Source organism: Sus scrofa, chromosome 1 (genome assembly GCF_000003025.6).
Source record: "Sus scrofa isolate TJ Tabasco breed Duroc chromosome 1, Sscrofa11.1, whole genome shotgun sequence".
NCBI lineage: Eukaryota > Metazoa > Chordata > Mammalia > Artiodactyla > Suidae > Sus > Sus scrofa.
In genome coordinates this window covers 26,063,653-26,085,202 of record NC_010443.5, presented here as the reverse complement: position 1 = coordinate 26,085,202, position 21,550 = coordinate 26,063,653, and the positions used below count along the sequence as shown (strand labels likewise).

The 21,550-nt window shown below is 39.6% G+C and overlaps 1 protein-coding gene across 6 annotated transcripts in view; it reads left to right on the top strand.

The window, feature by feature from the left end:
* Window positions 1-15,866, top strand: part of ARFGEF3 (ARFGEF family member 3) — a 187,535-nt gene extending 171,669 nt beyond the window's left edge. For all 6 annotated transcript variants that reach the window (XM_021087441.1, XM_021087436.1, XM_021087446.1 and 3 more), the window contains 2 exons: window positions 4,814-6,032; window positions 7,916-15,866. In XM_021087441.1, the coding sequence (XP_020943100.1) occupies window positions 4,814-6,032; window positions 7,916-8,107 (1,411 nt within the window). In that variant the 3' untranslated portion in view covers window positions 8,108-15,866. The remainder of the gene's footprint in view (window positions 1-4,813; window positions 6,033-7,915) is intronic.

Below are 21,550 nucleotides of genomic sequence, written 5' to 3'. Positions count from 1 at the left end.
GCCCCTGAACTTCAGAAGGAGTGCTTGACCAACATCCCACAAGCTTCTCACCAATTCATTGCCCTTCTTCCCTCCACTGATGGGTCCTCGTCTTTCAGTGTTGGTCATTTTTATTTCTTTTGGTACCAGTGATTTTGCACTCCTCTCTACAGCTTTGAGCATTGATCTGTTTTTGAATTTCAGTTCTTTTCTTACCCGTTTTCCTTTTTTTATATTTGTAATCTTTCCAGCCAATTATTCTTGCTGAAATAATTTTTGAAATAAAAGTAGGAGAAAAGGTGGGAAAGGAATAAATAGGCTGAATTCACATTATCAATAAAACATAGGATCACCTCATATTCCTGTTGGTTTAAAGGTTTGAAACGGTTATGATTTAAAAATTTACCACCATAGTTCCATCAGTTTACATGGTACTTTGAATAGACAGTTACCCCTGCAAATACAGTAAAACAGGAAAAGCATGTTAAGTTCTTTAGAAGAAGCCACTATGCCTAAAAAAAATCCCCTGAAATTCTTTTAAGTATTTTTGCGTTCTTGGATTTGACTCATTTACAGGGGCAATACTCAACTTAGCACAGAAAAGTAGTGGAAGATGAGTTAGACACAGCAAAATTTGTGTGTCTGCTGATCAGGTGCATCCTCAGAGGTCACATTGAAATCACCCTTGGAAAAAAAGACTAGAACTAAAACCAGATTACAACATTTCAATGTTTAAATGTAAAATGTTGCAACATTTAAATGTAAAAGAAATCTGGGGAGTTCCCGTGGTGGCTCAGTGGTTAATGAATCCAAATAAGAACCATGAGGTTGCGGGTTCGAACCCTGGCCTTGCTCAGTGGGTTAAGGATCTGGCATTGCCATGAGCTGTGGTGTAAGTCACAGATGTGGCTCGGATCCCGTGTTGCTGTGACTCTGGCATAGGCCAGCGGCTACAGCTCTGATTCGACCCCTAGCCTGGGAACCTCTATATGCCGCGGGAGCGACCCAAGAAATGGCAAAAAAAAAAAAAAAAAAAAAAGCCCTATATCTGATACTGACATTAGCATGTTTTAAATCAGCCACTTAAGCACTTAACTCTCAATGATCCAGTCTGGAGGCTTGCTTGCCTATGCACTTTGCATCAGAAGCAGAGAGGAAAGCTAAGTTTCTTCACTGAAAGGTCCCTTTCTTAAAGGGTAAGGGTTGAAACACTTGGGTAAAACAAATTGAAAAATTGTTGATTTTCATCTATTTCTTACCTTTCTTGCTTCCTGTCAACACTGATGATGAAGAGTTTGCAGATCTATAGTTATTTCACTTTTTCGGTATCTTTCTGAAAGTTTGATCTCTTTAGTATTTCTGCTTCTTCCCTTTTGTTTTCCTACTGCTGTGTTATTTGGCTTGAACCTAAAGTAAGGAGGGTTTTCTGTTTTCTTTTACATACACAAGTAGCAATTTTATATCCTAAAGCATCAAAGGGAATATCTTAATTGAGAAGATGCTCCATGGTTCAGACATGGCTTTGACCAGCCCTCTCTTTAGGCTTTCCATTTCTCAGGGAAGGTAACAAAAAATAGCCTTCTGAGCTAGGCTGCTTATGCCTTCGGAAATCACTCCCCTGGTTGTGCTTCCTGCTACAGGAGTCCAGGCTGCCAATGCAATGGGGTTGATGTGTTTCCTCCAGGCAGTTGTCTGTTCAGGTGCCTGCACTTAGAACTAATCTGGTTTTTGTTGTTTTGGAGACATAACTGAGTGCGACTCTAACCAGACATTTGCCCCGGGGACAAGAAGATGAAGAAGGCATGACCCCGTCCCTTGAGGACTTTACGGTGTAGTGGGGATCCCAGAGCAGTGATGGGATTTCCCTTCTTCATTAGGGTCCTGTTGTTGGGGACATGAAACACACTAGACCAAATGGGTGGTCTTTACAGCCTGCTTCTTCAAAAGAATGCATATTCAGGAGTTCCCGTTGTGGCTCAGAGGTTAGCAAACCTGATTAGCATCCATGAGGATGGGGGTTCAATCTCTGGCCTTGTTCAGTGGGTTAAGGACCCAGCATTGCCATGAGCTATGGTACAGGTTGCAGACACAGCTCGGATCCCACATTGCTGTGGCTCTGGCATAGGCCAGCAGCTGTAGTTCTGATTCGACTCCTAGCCTGGGAACCACCATATGCCACGGGTGCAGCCCTAAAAATAAATAAATAAAAATTTTAAAATGAATGCATAGTCAGGTCTCCTAATAACTTAACTTGTAAGTTCCTTCTTTGGTAGGGAAGTTGGGGGAGGGGGTGAAACAGGGATGTTATTATTTAGTGGGTTCAGAGTTTTTGTTTGAGGTGATGAAAAAGTTCTACAAATAGATAGTGGTGATGGTTACACAACATGATAACATATCCATGCTACCAAATTGAACTTTTAAAAGTGGTTAAAATAGTAACTTTGTGTTATATATATTTTACCATAAAAAAAGTTGCTTAAGTTATTTATTAGAAGGGGTTACTCTTCATGAGTGGCAATTCTTTGTACTTATTCCATTTTTGCTGAAAGTACAGTATTTTCCCTGAGATACCACTGCATGAAAGGCTAGGTCAGTCTTTAAAACAATGTGCGAGAAGATTTTTGTTCTTTTCTGCTAAAGACTTTCCCTGCTAGTTATAAAAGTAATTTTCATGGACTTTTGAACTCAGTAGTGTGAATGAGTTGTCATAATCTTGTAATGATCCGGTTGTGGGAATAGCTTGCCACATCATGGCATAAGCTATTTTCATGAAATTCTAAGAGCAATGAAAAGAATGGGAAACCATAAATCCAAAACCACACTGGTAAATCAAAATACTGAAATTGGAATTGAAAATGTTTTCTTTGTACAAGAATCCAACCAAACAAAAGGAGTCAAATCACCAAATATTTGAGTATTCATGTTTAATGCTTCTTTATCAGGAGTGGGCCCCAGTTGGGAAGTTGTCACCACTAGTGGGTGCACCTGCTTCTCAACCAGATCTGGCCAGATGTCTAGGGAGCATTTGCCCTCCTCCAAAGGTACTGAGAGAATGCTGCTTTCTCTCCTAGGTTTGTTTTAGAAGGCTGTGGATTAAATTATCAGTTTCTGTCTTTGAAAATGTTAGCCTCTAAAGTTAAAACTTCAGTGTTCGGATCTCCTCTGTCTTATAAAACACTAACAGTTTTATATACATGCACCTAAAGCATTAACATTTAATCCTGGAAAACTGGTTTGGTGCCTACAAACCAACTTTAGTAAAATTCTACAAGCTTTGGGTATAAGAAAAAATGGCAATTAAAATTAGTATAATTCAATGGCTAAAAAGATGTTCAACATCACTAATTAATAGAGAAATGCAAATCAAAACTTCGATGAGGTATGACTTCACACCAGTCAAAATGCTCATCATCAAAAACTGCAAACAATAAATGCTGGAATGTGTGTGAAGGAAAGGGAACCCTCCTACACCATTGGTGGGAATGTAAATTGGTGCAACCACAAGGAGAACAATGTAAGTTTCCTTAAAAAACTAAAAATAGGAGTTCCCATCATGGCTCAGTGGTTAACAATTCCGACTGGGAACGACGAGGTTTCGGGTTCAATCCCTGGCCTTGCTCAGTGGGTTAAGGATCCGGCGTTGCCATGAGCTGTGCTGTAGGTTGCAGACACGGCTCAGATCCTGTATTGCTGTGGCTCTGGTGTAGGCTGGGGGCTACAGCTCCGATTCGACCCCTAGCCTGGGAACCTCCATATGCCGTGGGAGCGGCCTAGAAATGGCAAAAATACAAAAAAAAAAAAAAAAAAAAAACCTAAAAATAGAACTACCATATGATCCAGCACTCCCACTCCAGGGCATATATCCAATGAAAACTATACTTTGAAAAGATACACACATCCTAATGTTCATTGCAGCACTATTTACAATTCCCAAGACATGGAAACAACTTAAATGTCCATCAGCAGAGGAGTGGAAAAAGACGACGTGGTATTTTATAAAATGGAATATTACTCAGCCATAGCAAAGAATTACAATAATGCCATTTGCAGTAACATGAATGGATCTAGAGATTATCATACTAAGTGAAGTAAGTCAGAGAATATGAGATCACTTATATGTGGAATCTAATAAAAAATGATACAAAAGAACTTATTCACAAAACAGAAACAGACTTAAAGATACCAAAACCAAACTTATGGTTACCGAAAGGGAAACATTGAGGGGAGGGATAAATTAGGAGTTTGGGATTAACATATCCACACTACTATATATAAAATAGATAAGTAACAAAGACCTACTGTCTAGCACAAGGTAATCTACTTAATACTCTGTAATAATCTACATGGGAAAAGAAATGGATATAAGTATATGCATAACTGATTTACTTTGTTGTACACCTGAAACTAATATAACATTGTAAGTCAACTATATGCCAGTAATTTTTTAAAGTAAAAAATAATATAATTCAATGGAAATTGTTGCTTTCCTGATTTATTTTATTGCTCATAACTATTTTATTGCCTATGTTAAAAATTTTTGTAAAACCATTCTATTTATTTCCTGTCTCATTGAGAATTAACTCACTATTGTAACATTAATTCTATAGCTCCTCAATTTGTTCTATAGCTCCTAGATTTTAAAAAGTGTCAAGAATTCCATTAATCATGATTAAACTTGTTACCATATAATGCCCCAAGAAGTTTGTCTCTTTCAAAGAAAGACATTGAAATAGAAATAGTTCAGTTTGTAATTAGGCCTGGTAGTTTTGTTTGTGTAAGGTCTGAACTGCTGCAGGCAGCAGGCTACTAATCATGCCTTTCTTTTCATTTGAAGTGTTTCATTCAGGGAAATTGTGGTGAGTTTACTATCCCATCAAGTGTTACTCCAGAACTTGTATGATATCTTGTTAGAAGAGTTTGTCAAAGGTCCCTCTCCTGGGGAGGAGAAGATGCAGGTGCCAGAACCCAAGCTGGCCGGCTTCCTCAGATACATCTCCATGCAGAACCTGGCCGTCATATTTGACCTGCTGCTGGACTCCTACAGGACAGCCCGAGAGTTTGACACCAGCCCCGGGCTGAAGTGCCTGCTGAAGAAAGTGTCTGGCATAGGGGGTGCTGCCAACCTCTACCGCCAGTCTGCCATGAGTTTTAATATTTATTTCCACGCGCTGGTCTGCGCTGTTCTCAGCAATCAGGAAACCATCACTGCAGAGCAAGTCAAGAAGGTGCTTTTCGAGGATGATGAGAGGAGCACAGATTCCTCGCAGCAGTGTTCATCGGAAGATGAAGACATTTTTGAGGAGACCGCCCAGGTGAGCCCCCCAAGAGGCAAGGAGAAGAGGCAATGGAGGGCCCGGCTGCCCTCACTCAGTGTCCAGCCCATTAGCAACGCGGACTGGGTGTGGCTGGTCAAGAGGCTTCACAAGCTGTGCATGGAGCTGTGTAATAACTACATCCAGATGCACTTGGACCTGGAAAACAGCATGGAGGAGGCGCCGATCTTCAAGAGCGACCCCTTCTTCATCCTTCCCTCCTTCCAGTCGGAGTCGTCCACCCCGTCCACCGGCGGCTTCTCGGGGAAAGACACGCCCTCCGAGGACGACCGCAGTCAGAACCGGGATCACGCAGGTGAACCCCTGAGCCTAAGGGGGCCCAGCGGGGAGATGCTGCTGCTGCCCCCGAGCCCCAAGGTGGAGAAGAAGGACCACAGCCGAAAGAAGGAGTGGTGGGAGAATGCCGGCAACAAAATCTACACCATGGCAGCTGACAAGACCATCTCTAAGTTGATGACCGAGTACAAGAAGAGGAAACAGCAGCATAACCTATCCGCCTTCCCCAAAGAGGTCAAGGTAGAGAAGAAGGGAGAGCCACTGGGTCCCAGGGGCCAAGGCTCCCCGCTGCTGCAGCGGCCCCAGCACCTGATGGACCAGGGGCAGATGCGGCACTCCTTCAGCGCTGGCCCCGAGCTGCTGCGCCAGGAGAAGAGGCCCCGCTCAGGCTCCACCGGCAGCTCCCGCAGTGTCTCTGCGAGGGACGCCGAAGCCCAGATCCAGGTGGGTTCCCGCCGGAGGAGGAGGCAAGGTGCGGTACCCGGCCATGCAGGAGGGAGGCTGGGTACCTGTGATGCACCTGTCCCCTTCACGGAGCACAGCATGTCCTAAGCCTCCAAAGCCGTGGACTGCCTGACCATAAGATGTACAATCTGTCAGTGTAGCAGCGTAAAACTAAAAATCTTATTCTCAGATAATTTCAGGAATTTTTTATGGGTTAAATACTATTGAGAATTAAGAGCCCACCTGTGTAAACAAAATGATGCCAAAACTTAGAAAACGGATGGGCTTTAAGTCCTGAGTTTATCATTTGAAGATAGCACCAAAGCAATTCTGTAGTTGTGAAGAATTATGCAAAGGGAAAAGGCAAAGCGCATGAACTGTGGTTATGCCGGTGAATTGCCTTTCTAGCCCATCCTGGGCACACAAAAATGATCATTTTTCAAAGTATTCTTATTCCTTTATATATTCAATATTTACAATTATATGATACATCCCAAAAATGAGCTTGAGAAGTAAAGAACAGTGGCGCTGTTTCGTTCAATTTAAGAAGAGATGAGATGGGAAAAGGGAAATAGAGAGGGACCTAGATGTGGAGAGTTCCTTTAAAAAAAAATTATCTTAAATTGTAGACTCCTGGAGTTCCCGTCGTGGCGCAGTGGTTGACAAATCCGACTAGGAACCATGAGGTTGCGGGTTCGGTCCCTGCCCTTGCTCAGTGGGTTAATGATCCGGCATTGCCGTGAGCTGTGGTGTAGGTTGCAGACACGGCTCGGATCCCGCGTTGCTGCGGCTCTGGCGTAGGCCGGTGGCTACAGCTCCGATTCAACCCCTAGCCTGGGAACCTCCATATGCCGCGGGAGCAGCCCAAGAAATAGCAACAACAACAACAACAACAACAACAAAAGACAAAAAAAAAAAAAAAATTGTAGACTCCTGTCGCTGGCAAAAGCTAGGAGCTCTTAGGTGTGAGGATTCTGGGACCCCAAACAGGAGTATATTCTTAGAGTGAACACAAAACTTGGAATTAGTATGAATCTTGCAAGATCCTTTTCTTCACTTCTGACGTATCTTGAACATAGAACTATCTTGAACTAAAGTTCAGAATTTGGAATCCACAAAAATCATCTTAGATGAGATTTGCAAAAGCATCCATCCAAACTGGGATATAGGGTTATTCTTTAGAAGAAGAACTTGAAAATAACAAATTTCAATCGTTTTTTCATGTCTTGGAGATTTTCTTACAATTTTAAAACTTTCCTTAAATTAAGGTAGACCTTATCCTAAATTAAGGTAGACCTATTCCAAGTTTTTGAGGCATTATAGAGTGTCATATGGCCTATGAGAAGGCACGAGAGTTTTTTGAAATCTGAAGAATAAGATTTGTGTATTTTGTAAAGGCTGACAATGAGATATTCCTAAAGTTATATGATCCTCTACTATTCCTTATATATATAAACTTAAACTGATGTTTTCTTGTGAGAGGACATTAAATTAGTAAAGACTGGAATTCCCATCGTGGCACAGCAGAAACAAATCCGACTAGGAACCATGAGGTTGCAGGTTCGATCCCTGGCCTCACTTAGCGGGTTAAGGACCCTGCATTGTTATAAGCTGTGGTGTAGGCCACAGAGGTGGCTTTTATCCCTCATTGCTGTGGCTCTGGAATAGGCCGGCAGCTACAGCTCCAATTAGACCCCTAGCCTGGGAACCTCCATATGCCATGGGTGCGGCCCTAAAAGGACAAAAAAAAACAAAAAAAAAATTAGTGAAGCCTAATTTATTGAAACCTAAAGTCTGAGAAAACTCATTTGCAGATTGGCACTTAAGAGTACCAATGAAACCACTGGAGAAAACTGCGACTTCTCTTCATTCCTTTCTCTTAGGCATGGACCAACATGGTGCTAACAGTTCTCAATCAGATTCAGATCCTTCCAGACCAGACCTTCACAGCCCTCCAGCCAGCAGTGTTCCCGTGCATCAGCCAGCTGACCTGTCACGTGACTGACATCAGAGTTCGCCAGGCGGTGAGGGAATGGCTCGGCAGAGTGGGCCGTGTCTATGACATCATTGTGTAGAAGACTCGCGTTCCATTCGCAAGGGAGTACACTAGGAGAGTTAGAGTGTGTCTGCCAATCCAGCTGATAGCGTTTTCCCCACCACCAGCCCCAGTATCTCAGAGAACTTTCGAGGTCTCTCCCTAACTAACCCACATCGAGGCCATTCTGGATACGAAGGTTGTATCTGGATGATGCAAGCGATACTCTAATTTCGCACATAATTTCGGAAGAGTCTGCATTCCTTGACACATTTCTAAATCTTGTTTATTTCCCAGTGCTTTTGCCTGCAATGTTATCCCCAACTGGGTCACGTTCAAGGACCACTCCTTCAAAAACACTATGTTGATCCATCCTTTTTTAAAAATGCAATTGCTAAAGAAATATCTGCTGGTAAGTCAAGCTGATGTACATGTAGACATCTCGTACCAGGCGTTATTAATTGGAGGAGGATTTATACTCTGATTATGAGTTTGGCAGAGAAGGAAAGAGTTGGAAAAATGTATTCTTGGGTGTCGTAATCAAGAAAGAGATGAGTTGCTTCCTCTGTGAAATATTCCAGAATATTTCAAAGTTGTTCCTGAGTTGTCAAGGTATTCTGGTTGGTATTCACCAACTTCCTTGTGTAAGGTACTGTTGTGCCTTCATTTCCCTACTTTTAAAGGAAGGAAATTCTTTCCTGTCAGGGCTCTAAGTCTGAGGCATGGCAGCCTTTGACACAAAGTGCCCGATAGTATTGGCTGATACAGATAGTGCCAAAAGACGTAAGACTGGCCACCCTGGCTGTCCCATTAGTCTTTGCTTTTGCTTCCAAGGCAAAAAATGAAAAGGGAAAGAAAAAAATGGTGCCTTAGTTCCTTGTTCCACAGACATTTCTACGCTCCACAATTATCTGAACCATAAAGTATAACATTGGGTTTTTAAGTAAACAAAACAACTGGTTTTATATCCACACTCTTGGAAGAAAGGAACTCAAGAGTTCGCTGTCCAGTGAGCAGACTTCTCAGGGAAGGGGGCAGGAAGTGGGGGGTGGGTATGGAGACAGCTGGAATGGGTGGGAAAGGGGGATGATGATGAAATCATTTTAAATTTGAAAATATTAGACAACAATCATATGAAATTATGGTGTTATTCATACACACTCTAATCTCAGAAGAAAATAAAACTACAGGAGAAAAGGATACAGAATGAAGTTTAAGAAATGAAGTTTTTCAGTTTAAAATATTTCTCCTCTCTGGCAAGTAGATTTGCCCTCTGTTTGAGTCTTTTGTTCAAGCCACTATTTTAAATGGACATTTCTTTTTCTAATTATTACTAGAAAATACATTTGGAGTCTTTACCTTATTTACAGTAGATTTAATATTTCTTATAATAATGATTGAAACTCCTCCATCAATCCTACTTGTACACATTCTAGAAAGTTAGTTGCTGAAATATACATTATAAGTTTCCCAGTTCCTTAAAATTATTCATAATTGAAAATGTTATCCTTAAAACGTCAGCTCTTCAGTGGGGAAGTAAGGATTTGAACATGACAGCTTTATTCAGTGCTGGTTTTGTAAACTTTGTCTTCCTTGAGAATATGTAACTATCTACAAAAAGGAAGACAGGGCTGCTTTATTTAGGCACTCTAAAAGAACAAACCTATCATTCACTATGCCATTTAGAGATCACCATAGAATTCAGAAGACATTTTTCCAGTTTCACAAAATACTCTTTGCGGAATGTAAGTTTAGAAACTGATCAACTATTTGAGCTCACCAAGCAATGAATTGTTGGAATAGCAATGAATTATTTTGACTTTTGACTTATTATATTTTGTAAGTAGAATTGAAAGTTGGGTACTTTTTTTTTTTTTGAAAATGGTACACCATGGTGTACACCCTGGTAATTTTGTTTCTTATTGTAGCTTATTGGAAATCCATTTCCTTGTGAGCCTGTGAGTGTCTACAATTTATGGGAGGAGTTAGGGAGCCTCAGCAAAGCAGAGTATTATCAAAGCAGAGTAATTATGAAATGTTTATATTATCAAATCAGAGTAATTATGAAATGTTTATATCTAGCAACTTTTTATAAAGTATAAAAATTCAAAGAAGCCAGTCTTAATTTATGAATGTCAAGTCCTAGAAGTTGTTAACTGTTTAGAAGTCAGAATTCATTCTCTGACAAGATTCTCTGTGATGGGATCCATGACTAGGTTATGAAAGTAAGTTTTTCTCACACTGTATCCAAACACTGCTCTAGGACCATCCTAATTATAGGTCCCAAGAATAAAAGATGAGAGAATGAATGTATATCATTCTTTACCTGCAAGAGAGTTTATAAGGGGGGTTTGGTCCCTTCCCATCATCTTTTCTATAGACCACCCCCCAGGCCCACATTCTTGAGCCCACCTCCATTCCCAACACGTCTGTGTGCCACATCCATTCTGATTTCAACTGGAAAATCAGCAAAGTCACAGTAATCCTTCCCAGAGATATTTGCAGGTTTCAAAAAGGACATTGCTTGATGCAAATGATTTCCAAGGAATAGTACTTCAGGTCACAGTGAAGTCAGTCAGCTTTTCCCAGGGGTGGAGAAGAAAGGGAGGTAATTAAAAACCCTTAGCAGAAGCATGGCCCCTCCCCAGATGGCCTGTCAGCCCCTCATTGTGTCTCTGTTTCTGCCTTTCCCTTTTTCTTTCACTTCCTTCCATGGTCTCTCAAAGACCAAGGTCAAGACAGCCTTTGTAGTTAGAACAGTTTATAGCACATATTTTCGTATCTAAACAGAATAAGATTTTACACATTGCTTTTAGTTGCCTGTATTTACTGCCAAAAGTGTGTTACCCTAAGGTTGACACATTTATTCTCTTTCTCATATTTTGGTAAATTGTTCATCTTTACCAAAGTGAAGAAGCACCTGGAAAACTCAAAGTGCAAAAGAATTCCTGACCGAACAGCCCTGTCAAGGACGCCACAATCGATAGCAGATTTCTCCTTGTCATTGAAGTCCTTAGATTTGTTGGAGGGCTAATAAATTGTTCACAGGACGCCTCCTATCCGCCACAGCTCCTGCCCTGCTTTTAGAGATGCTTAGGCTGCCTTTTTCTAGCCCATCGTCGTCTTTCCCCTTACTGTTTTCCTGCCTTCTCCATCATCACAAAACTTGGGCACCTTTTACCATTTTTAGGCTATTTCAGTGGCTGACCAAGGCAGAGTCTAACATACATAACAGCGCAGACTAAAGCAAACATGACAAAATGTTAATATAATTCAAAAGTACCTTTAAATGGAAACTTCTTGGTACAGTGATCACTATGATTCTTTGTTGTTCTTGTTGTTTTTAGGAGAGGGCTTATACAGAGTCAGTTGAGGAAGTCAAATGGCCTTAACTGTAAGAAGGTAATGCAGTTATATAATAGATACTTTTTTGTTTGGGCCATGCCCATGGCATGCAGAAGTTCCCAGGCCAGGGATCAAACCTGAGCCACCGCACTGACAACATCAAATCCTTAACTGCTTGGCCACCAGGGAACTCCTTTAATAGATATTTTTGACTTCCCCAAATATATCACAGTATTCCTCATGTAGAAAGAAAATTTTTATATTGTTCTCAGAAGGAAAAATCCTTTCATATCAGTCCCATCAAACTAAACAAAATGAAAAGCTCTGTTTAGAAATGATAACAATAGCAAGAGGTTACAAACAGCAAGGGAGAGGTGACATCATTGAGTGCCTCTGAGAATGTGAACCTTTATCTATTTCACCAGATTTAATCCCCACAGTAACCTTGTGAAACAGGCACTGCTATCCTCATTTTTGCAGATGAGGATGGAGACCCAGGCAAGTTCAGAAACTTGCCCAAGAGAACCAATAAATGGCAAAGTTGGTTGCAAAAGAGGTGTTCCGTCATGCAAAGGCCAGGCTCTCTGTATAATACCATGGTCCCATGGTCTAAGTACATAGAGTAAAAGCTAATGTTTCAAGGAATTAAACAGTCAAATGAGTTGGAAATATTTCATTGATGTCTCTATCTATGATGTTATAGGGATTATTCAGATTTCTAAAAAAAGATAGTTTCTAGGCCTAGCAAGATCATGTATAACATAATGTTTTGTGTTCGAAAATAAAACTAAATTTTAATCCTAAAGCAGATCCTCAGTGGTAATTTAAAAAACTCACCAAATTAGGTGGAAGCGATGGAACAGTATTGTCCATGGCCAGCTGTTTATACAGAAAAATGTGAGAGTCTGTGTCTGAAATGACGGGAACGATCAATTGGTTGACATTTCACAATTACCACTTAATCACTCAGAATAAAGTGCCCTGTAGCCAACAGTGCCTCTCTGCTTACTTCTCTAGGAAGTGTATAGGAATAAATTGTTGGTCATCATCAAACTTTGGGAATATGCAAAACAAATGACCATCTTTTAAAAGGCACATTCTCTGAAAAGGAAGCAACTGGTCAGACAAATGGCTTAAAGATGCAGGTACTGAGGGCATCAGGTCAGTATCCATAGTAACCATGTGCCGTAAGGCCTAAATATTTCTTCTTGCTTTATACACAAGGAAACAGGCAGAAGGAAAATCCAACACGTTGCTTTAAATGGATGACAGAACTTCCATCTGGTTGGGTACCATTTAGGGAGATATAGTGTGGCCTTAAAAAAAAGCAAAGACTTATTTTTAAGCACTTTTTATTGGATATATGAGCCTGTTATATGGCAAGATCTATGAAACTGAGTAAAGAACCATATATAATTATGCCTCATCCCCCACAAAATGTGTTCTCCTCATTCACTAGTGGAGCAGTCTAGAAAAAATTTGTCTCTGTCTTTCTGTGAGATCTCTTTTCTCTGGCTGTATTATAATATGTGTATTTGATGTGGAAGTAACTAATAATGAAGGTTTTGGATTATAACACCATCTAAATTTCCAAAACATAATGAATACTTCAGGGAAGATAGACCAAAAAACAAACAAACAAACAATTATTCTCTAGGATAGTATAGGTGAAATTCACTTGAGAACAATGCCTAATTTCCTTTAAAAAGAGTGGTACTAGTTATTAGTTGAAGAACCACTACCACATACTCGCACCCTACAAAAATCTTTCCCCTCTATCTTTGTGTAATAATGCAAGGGGCGGGGGGGGTCCCAAGAAGAAGAGACTGGTTGGCCATCTTAGTGACAAAACTACAGTCAGCTGCTGGTAAATGCCATCCAACTGTGGTCCTTCCAGCCTTTTCAAGCACCAAGAATTGTTTGTACAGTTAATTCCTATCTTGAAGGTTCAAGTAGTGGTTGTCTAGTATCTTTTGACTTTAAAACTTTGGACTTTTGACTTTAAAGTGGTTCTCAAACTTTAGCACACATCAGAATCATCTGGAGGGCTTGTTAAGACATAGGTAGCTGGGCCAATGCCCGGAGTGTCTGACTCATTAAGCCTAGAAATTTGCATTTCTAACAAGGTCCCGGATGAGACCAGTGCTGCTGGTCTGGGGACCATATTTGGAGAACCACTGCCTGGAAAAGGTTTCCAACTACTCCTTTTAAAATCAGCCTGACTTATCAAGCACTAGAGAAAAACTGAACTTCACCTTGAGCAGACAACTTGGAATTGGATTCTCTGCAACATTCCTGTTCAATCTTCCCCATTTCCAGGTTTATCATGCCAACAGTTGATTTTTACAAGCTAGAAGACAATGAATGTATAAGTTCTATGGAACAGTGAGATCAGTGTAAGCGTCTCGTCTTTGTATTTATAAACCTTAACTTGATGGATGACCTTTTGTATCATGTTGATCCTTCGACTTGTACTGAGGTGATTTTAAACTTAAGTATGTAGTGTTTTAATTTCTTCTGTCCATACGGTTTTAATGAGATGTTTCCATGTTGATTCCATTACAGCCTTGGCTCCTGGCTTCCAGAAATTTGAGTAGTTGCTCACTTGCCAGTAGTTTTATGTCCCTCATTAGTCACCAAAATATCAGCACACCAAGATAATATACTACTTGATGTGCCTTCATCTTTCATGTAACTGGTGAAAATTAATATTCTAATTTCCTGCATATCTGTAAAGAGTCTACCAATTGGCTTCATGGGAATTTGCAAGCTGAACCAACTCCCTTCTGAGCAGTACACGTGCCTATTTTAAGGATGTTTCAGTACATGAGTTGTGTTTGTGCACCTGTCTACAGAATTAAGACCATGTACATTTTCTCATCTTCCCAATGATGAGAAAAATGTGAAAGTGCATCAGTATGCTTTGGGAAATCATGTTAAATATAGATGGGGCCTTGGTTTATCTCTTAAATCTTTATATTCAGTTAATTATTATCTTTGAAAATTCTTTTTCCATTAAAAAATGAAAAGTATTACCATTGAGGTAATAATTTGAGAAAAAAATTAAGTACCTTAAAATCCTCTCCCTTGTATAAATTATATTGATTTTTATTGATTTCTAAGTTTCTCTAAAGACTTCTGCTTAAGTAATCTTCACATTATTTAAATTAAATGGTTGTATGAATAGCAAGTAATGACTAGAATTAGATAAGAAAGCATACATATCAGTATTAATGATGTCAAGGATTCGAGTCCTTGCCTCTGTAGGTGGACATAAGTGAAGCTTTTCTACTTCAGTTTTATTTTCCATAGTCATTTTTGGAAATTATATGTGCATTTGTTCTTTTAATAACTGATGTTGAATTAAATTTTTAAAATTAATCCCTAGGAATAATTTATTTTCATTTTACCAACTGGTGCCAAAAAGGGGAGGGAGGAATCTAAAAGCCAATCTTTTCAACTAACACATAAAATATGTTTTCTCTTAAAGATGGGAAGCTCACTGCCTTGGCTCTCCCAGCCACCAGTGGCCACCACAGCTGCCTCATGCCTAAAGGCAGGCTCCTTTTATGTTCCTCCTTCTACAAGTCTTTCATCTGATTTTTGTTAGAAGTGCTTCTCTCTAATAAAAATTAGTTTCCCGCCAAATGGGCAAAACTGGACAAAAATGAATGCTTTTGATATTTTGGGTTTCACTTCCGTTGAAGCCATGTGGCAGAATTTCCAGGTTTGGCATGAGCCAGGCAGGAGCAGGTGCCTAGAGGGAAAGGCTGGTTTGTATGGTTTTGTTTCTTTGTTTTGAGTGGATGACTAGTCAGGGCGGGGGGAGAGGTGGGGAGCTCAGAACGAGAAGTTCATTGCCCTAATCGTGCCAGAAGACTATGATTCAAGATGATTTTCCTGCTGTTCTCAGAGAAATAGGCTTAATTAGATTACAGCTCCCCTGCTGCCATCTCCCAGACTAAATAAAGCCAAGGGGTGGTTAGGGTCCTTTTATTCTTTCTTGTATTATGCCAAAGACTAGACTTGTTTTCATGGAGAATTATAAATAAAGGAAGCTTGGTATAGCCATAATGATTTGAGTCAGTATACCATCTTACCCACAGAATGCAAAAGTCATCCTTGCAACCCCATTCACCAGGAGCCTTGAAGCATTTTGTTTACTCCAAAGGACTTGTCAAGCAAGTACAGTTTTTGTTTTGCCTTCTTCTCTAGTCAGTTTAGTCACATTTCTTTTTCATAAACGAAAACCAACCTTCTTTATATGTTGATCCAGCTATTTGATTTGATATAATCTGTCTGTTGTTTAACAGGTTCCTGTAAGCAAGCTTGCAAGTGAATTTTGTGTACATTTTATCTGAGGTGAAAATGAAAATTCTAAAGAGAAAGTATTTTAAAAGATATTGTATTTATGTTGCTTGTGTTGTAGAATAAAAATTCATATGCATTAAAAATCTGATGTGTGAAATAATTTTCTTTACTGAATAAATATATCAACAGAATTATATAAATATCCTGTTTACAGAATTCAGCTAAATGAACTAGGTTTCTTTCCTTGGCATGTTTTCACTCTGAAGAAATGCCTCTTCCAATTCTATCACAAAGAGACAGTCCCTGTTATCAATTTGGTGAATGTCTAGAAAATACACTTGAAAAATATATACTACAGTATATTATATACGTGTTATACTATATCATATATAATAGTATGTATATCAACTACATACATACCATTGGTTCCTTTTTTAAAAAGAGGGCTATTTTACAGTATTATTTTGATGTTTTTCTTGATGGATATCAAATTCATATTATCAGTAGCTACTGATATAACTTATTTGTTTAAAAAACTAAATGAATGTGTTACCTTGTTCACAACCAAATCCCGAAACTAATAGGAATAGTGTTACTAAAAGGTAATATTGAAAAGAAATAGAACCACTTTTAACTTTATTACAGTATCAGATGTCAGTCTTTAAACTGGCTCTTTCAAAAATTTATTTACAGTATAAGCCTAGGAATCATTATGCCCAAATTGTGGAAAACTGCTATTTGGCCACTAGAGGGATAAAAGCCGTACTAAATGGATGGTATCTGTGTATATGATCATTCTGTCCTACACTCTGGTAATCTCACCATTGTACCCCTAAAACTCCTTCACTTCCCCTATGAGAGCACAATAAAACTAAAACAGACACTAATGTACTTTGCATAAGGACACCACCAACAAAGGGCCAACCATGTTCGTGGGTAGAGACAGCTGTGCCAGAGTAGAGAAGGCCTTGGACCTTAGCCAGGAAACTTGAGTTCGCATCCTAAGCTATGCCCCTGCCCAAAAGTAGCAAGAGCAGACAACACTTGCGTGAAGAACTCAAGTTTCCTGCTCTGTAAAATGAACATAAACTCTTATCTCAAAGGGCTGTTTCAAGAAAATATGAAAGCCCCAGTGCTGCAGTACTTTGTAAATGCTAATACTTAATAAATACTAACTACTATGTATTAGAGAATACCCCATTTCATAACCAGCCCCACTATTTTGCAAGATGATTTATTCTTGAGATCTAATATGTGTACATATCCTTGACATTCACATCCATGAATGCACTACAAGACAGGAAGCTTAATATTTCGTGCCATTTTATATGAGGAGGTCAGCAGCTCAGATGCAAATGTCTTTAACCAAATATTTTGGAAATGAATTCTAGGTCAACAATTTTTCCATTATTCATATCTGATAATAAATGTAATATGTGCATAAATCTATATGTATTTTTAAGGTATTTCTTTACAAATTTGATATGCTTCAACTATTGGGCTTATGATCAAAACTTGTCTTATGATTTATCTTTGATAAATATTTCATAGCACTCATTAGAAAATTCACTTTCCCATCCAGCTTAAAGATAGGTTCAATATGCAAGCAAAAATAAAAATTGAAGTGTAATGCAATATTGTGGCTTTCACATATTGACCAACATTATATTATCTCGAGGCTTTGGGAGAGTACCTAAGCATGGCTTTTATCTATCTCTTGTTTGTTTTTATTTATTGATTCCCAGTTACAATAGCAAGTCATTTGTGCCCTGAGTCTGTCCTGCTAACTTAATCTGGTTGCACAAAATATTTTGTTGTCAGAGAAACAAACTATCCCATTTAATGATCTCATCCAAACTCAGATTGTATCAGCATAATTAAATCCTAGAGAAATTAATAAGCCATTTCCAAATCATAAAAAAGTGCTATTTTAACATGCAGGGATCAGATTTATATCAGTTTAGAGCAGAGAACTTATATATTGAACTGTAATTGATTTTGCTATGGTTTCTTAGTCTTCCTTACATCAGTATATTAATTACTTGCTATATTGAGCTTGTGTTGTAACCAGTGCAAATGATGTAAGGAAGTAAAACACCCTTCTGTCAGTCTCTCCAGCAGAGAGGACATTAAAGAAAATAAACTAGATGTTAAATACTGGGATGCGGAAGGCTGCATTATAACTTAACTTGAAAAAAATGGGTATGGAAGTTAATTTAACAATTAAAAAGGAAAATATACTGTTATCTATATTGTAGCTAAAAGTTCAGCATTCTAAGGTTTGTTTTCATCTGCTGCTAAGATGGCCATCAGATAGTAAATATTCATGGATTTTCTAATAATAACTTGTAAAAACATTCTAACATACTAGAATAGATTCGTTTTTGAAGTACAACTATTACAAACCTCTTGGATAAAAACCATTCAGAAATGGGTTTCTTAGAAAACAGTGTAGCTGATATCTATTCAAGTAGATAGTTGGCTAGGGGTTCACTGTTTCAGGGGAGGGATATGATGGGGCAAAATGACCAAAAAAAAAAAAAAATGCCTTTGAGTTTCTCTGGCTCTTATATTCAAAGAGAGAATGTGTGTGGGTGTATGTATATGTGTGTGTTTGTGGATTTTGAGGGAAGGGTGTTAGGGGAAGGGAGAGTGTAGACAAACTCTCTAGGGTAGAGGGAAAAGAATTCCCTTTAACTAGAACTGACCCCAGGCTGGAAAGAAGAGGAAAAAGAGGTTTAATGGCAGAAAGGCTGCAGGTCAGGGAGGACCCCTGCACTGGTAAGACTCCAAGAACCCATAAAAACAGAGTCCTGTGAGGTATTCCTTGGTTGCAGTCTGGCCAGATAGCCTGGGGGGAAAGTCCCAGTCTCTGGGCATGGCACAGAGTAGCAGAAAGAACTCCACACCCCAACTCATACCGTAGAAGTGGCAGAGTGATCAGCCATCCTGGAAGAATGGAGGATCAGAACACTTTTAAGAGGAAAATAACGAAAATTGAAATTTGATATGTGAAGTTGTAGACGGAGATTTACGCCAGCTTTTGTAGTGAGTAATCTAAAATTACCACATATCTGCTTTTAATTTTATGGCCACACCTATGGTATATGGAAGTTCCCAGGCCAGAGACTGAATCCAAGCAACATCTGCATTCTACACCTTAGCTGTGGCAACACTGGGTCCTTTAACCCACTGTGCTGGGCCAGGGATCAAACCCACACCTCTTTAGCAACTGAGCCACTGCAGTCAGATTCTTAAGCCACCGTTCTACAGCAGGAATTCACAGCATATCTGGTTTTGCAAGATAAAATTGGGGTGGTGGGACCCCTACAGAAACACAGTTATTTCCAAGGAAGTGCCAAGAGAGTTGGCAACTGACTAGACCTCCCAAGTCCAATGTTGTTGGCCCTTGCAGCATCTGGAAGGTTTTCTGCCCATTTGGGGAGCAAAGCTGCCTCATCAGATCATCTTCCACTATAGACCCAAACCCTCTCCTCTCAGATGCATGAGCTGTTTTGACAAAATGGAGTTTGGTTCCTCCCACTGGAGACCCTATATGCTGCAGGAAAATCAAATGTGCCCACCACCACCACCACTTGATTCCATAGCCTCCCTTCTTCTTGATTCTGGGTAAACTTGGGCATCTCACCTCCCCTTTTGGCAGAGGCTCCAATAGTCCCACTTCGTGTTTTAGCTGACCAGCAAAGACACCTCCCTCTCTGAACTCAGCCAAATTCAGTCTTAAAACTGTAAATTATGTCTTTGCAGAATCTTTATAAGGAACATAACAGGATGAAACCTTACTGAGCAACACAACCTCTATCAAAAACATACCTCCCCTCACCTACGACTGCTACTTACACACCTGTACTAGCTCAGCTACCCTGGACAGTCTCAATTGGTAACGTACATAAGAACCATTCAATTGATTGTTGAACTTGCAAGGTATCCAGGCCTTACCTCAGAAATTCTCACAGAATAGTGGAGGGCTCAGGGATCTGCATTTTGACATGTTTGCAAAAGGATTCTGATAGCCTCTGGATCACTCTTCAAAAGTTATTTGATAGATGAATAGATTAAGAAGATGTGGTACATAATATACAATGGAATATTAGCCATTGAAAGGACAAAATAATGCCATTTGCAGCAATATGTATGGAACTAGAAATTTTCATATCAAGCGAAGTAAGTCAGAAAGAGAAAGACAAAAACCATACTATATCATTTATGTGTAGAATCTAAAATATGGCACAAAGATTCTATCTACAAAACAGAAACAGATCATGGACATGGAGAGCAGACTTGTGTTTGTCGGGGTGAGAGGGGAGAGAAGGGGATGGACAGGGAGTTTGCGGTTGGCAGATATAAACTATTACATTAAGAATGGAGAAGCAATGAAGTCCTACTATATGGCACAGGGCACTGTGTCCATCTCTTGGGTTAGAACATGACAGAATATTTTTAAAAAGAATATAATATATATATGGCTGGGTCACTGCTGTACAGAAATTAAAGGAAGACTGTAAATCAACTATAATAAAATTTTTTAAAGTTATTCTACGTTTAGTCTCATTCTGAGAATCTAGTTTTAAGAATCTGATACATAATCTGACCTAAAATTAAAAGGCTGTAAGTTTGGCCCCTCAATGGAATAGTGTAGGTGGAGGCCTAGCAGTGGTTTATTCAAGCATTCAACTCCCCAGGTAGATTCAATTTAGAGTGGAGATCTGTAACTTGGGATATGCAAAGAATTAACAGATTCATAAACAAGGAAGGGGAACGTTATAACCTTATTTTTACTAACTTCTTACTGAAATTTATCATGTCCTTCAATTTGGAATGTGGGCAACCAACTTCAGGTGATGGCAGGTACAGTGACTTGCTACCTACAAAGTCACAGATCTTTTCCTACTGCAGCTCCCTCCAAATTCTCATATTGGGAAGCACTGGAGTTGCCATTAGAACCACTGCTAGATCTTGTTACTTAATGTGTTAAGGGGAGGTTATATACATATATTACTGTTTCAACGCTTGAGCAATTTTTTTTTTTTGTCTTTTTTTTTTTTGCTATTTCTTTGGGCTGCTCCCACAGCATATGGAGGTTCCCAGGCTAGGGGTCGAATCAGAGCTGTAGCCACCGGCCTACGCCAGAGCCACAGCAATGTGGGATCCGAGCTGCGTCTGCAACCTACACCACAGCTCATGGCAACGCCGGATCGTTAACCCACTGAGCAAGGGCAGGGACCGAACCTGCAACCTCATGGTTCCTAGTCGGATTCATTAACCACTGCGCCACGACGGGAACTCCGCTTGAGTATTTTGATAACTACATTAGTTTCCTTCATATTAAAATGTATTTTACTGTATGCATTTAAAGCCACTTAAAATATTTAAAACTCCTTCCTAATTCCTTCTAGGAAGGATAAATCCTGTCCTAGGATTATCATGAAGAAGGATGTCTGTACATCTACGGTCAACTCATTGAGTTACGTTGGGGACAGGTACCTTTTCTCTTCTGTCACCTTATATTCTAACAGAATCACCTGGGAATCAGGAGCCCTAACTCCCAGTCCTACATCAACGCAATGTATTTGTAAGCAAGTTACTTTATCTCTTTGAGTCTCATCCCCTCATTTCCCAAGTGACACACTCAGGAAGTGATGGCCAACATCCATTACAATATAAATAACTCAGTTTCCCTGGACAAAATTCAGACAGCAAGGCAGCTCCTATAAATTCTCACAAAGGCTCCTGCTTTTAGAAGTATTCAAGTGAGGAATAGTGGGCACAGATTTTTTTTCCTACTAAGAAGTATCATCCTGCTGTA